Source organism: Corvus brachyrhynchos, unplaced genomic scaffold, assembly GCF_000691975.1.
Source record: "Corvus brachyrhynchos isolate BGI_N302 unplaced genomic scaffold, ASM69197v1 scaffold68, whole genome shotgun sequence".
NCBI classification, from domain to species: domain Eukaryota; kingdom Metazoa; phylum Chordata; class Aves; order Passeriformes; family Corvidae; genus Corvus; species Corvus brachyrhynchos.
Window position 1 is genome coordinate 1,525,343 of NW_008240039.1, and position 1,404 is coordinate 1,526,746.

The following is a 1,404-nucleotide window of genomic DNA, read 5'->3' on the forward strand; positions in this document are numbered from 1 at the left end:
CTGCAAAACCAGGGATTTTTCTTCCCCTCGCTCTGCTCTTTTGAAGCTCCTCTCCGAGCGAAGCCGCTCCCTGGGTGGCAGTGACCCTCCTGCCACCTTCTGCCAGCCCCAGAGCCACCCAGCTGGGGTGGCAGCAGGGTTTGGCAGCCCTGCCTGTTGCCATGTCACCCCACTGATGTCCCTTTTCTCTCTCTTTTTTTTTTTCTCTCTCTCCCTTTGATTTTCCTTTGTATTTTTCCCTCCCCTGCTGTCTGGATCCCAGAAATCCCGTAAGGTACAGATAAGTATGACCCCCCCCCACGCCTCCATCAGAGCCACCCAGCTGGGGTGGCAGCAGGGTTTGGCAGCCCTGCCTGTTGCCATGTCACCCCACTGATGTCCCTTTTCTCTCTCTTTTTTTTTTTCTCTCTCTCCCTTTGATTTTCCTTTGTATTTTTCCCTCCCCTGCTGTCTGGATCCCAGAAATCCCGTAAGGTACAGATAAGTATGACCCCCCCCCACGCCTCCATCTCATCTGCCATTGGCACCTCGTTCCTTTTTGTTGTGTTTTCCATCCCGATCTCAGTGTTCCACCCCGTCCCTTGCCCATCTGATTTAGGATCCCTGTAGTTTAGAGCCGCTCATTCCCTTTTCCTCCCTCATTCCCAGCCAGTTGTTGTGTTCTGTTTCGGGAGCATTCCAATTAATCCGGTCATTTTTTTTTCTGTTAATCCCATGGAACATTCGTTAGTGATCCATATCACCCCGTCTTTGCTGTGGCCCTGGCTCCATCCCAGAGAATTCCCAGGAATGGGCATCGCTGCTGGGGCTGGAGCCTCACCTGGGATTTTCCAGCAGAGCGACAGCAAGGAGGGAATTTCCTCCTCCAAAAACACCACGTGGGGTGCAGGAGAACCTCCTCAAGCCATGGGGTGCAGGAGAACCCCCTCAAACCTGGAGCAGCCAGGATGGATCCCTCTGGAATGTGCTGGGATTGAGCTCCAGCCCTGCAGAGGCTCGGAGCGATGTTTGGGTACCCGAGTTTTGGGGTCGCACAAAACCAGAGCCCCCCTCCAGGCCTGAGGGCATTGGGACAGCCCCTCCCCAAAATTCAATCCATGGGAAACCTTTCCCAGGTGCCCACCGGGGGTGGGACCTCGCAGTCCTTGGCATGAGGAGGTTTCCTGAAGGCTCCATCTGTAGAACCATAAATAAAACATCATAAAATAAAACATCATAAAATAAAACATCATAAAATATCCCAAATTAAGGGAGCCACGAGGATCCTCAAGCCCAACTCCTGGCCCCGTCCAGGACAACCAGGGACACCCTGACACCTTCTCCATGATTCTCCTGTTTCCCCAGATGCCTCACATGGTGCTGAACCTGAAGGAGCCGTTTTATGTGGGGGGAGCCCCGGATTTC

The 1,404-nt window shown here is 53.4% G+C and overlaps 1 protein-coding gene across 1 annotated transcript in view; it reads left to right on the plus strand.

Annotated features, from left to right (window-relative positions):
* AGRN (agrin) overlaps positions 1–1,404 on the plus strand; it is an 85,113-nt gene that overhangs the window by 76,314 nt on the left and 7,395 nt on the right. The window contains 2 exon segments of the mRNA XM_017743971.1: positions 263–274; positions 1,345–1,404. The exon segment at positions 1,345–1,404 is cut by the window's right edge and continues 7 nt beyond it. Coding sequence (XP_017599460.1) covers positions 263–274; positions 1,345–1,404 — 72 coding nt within the window.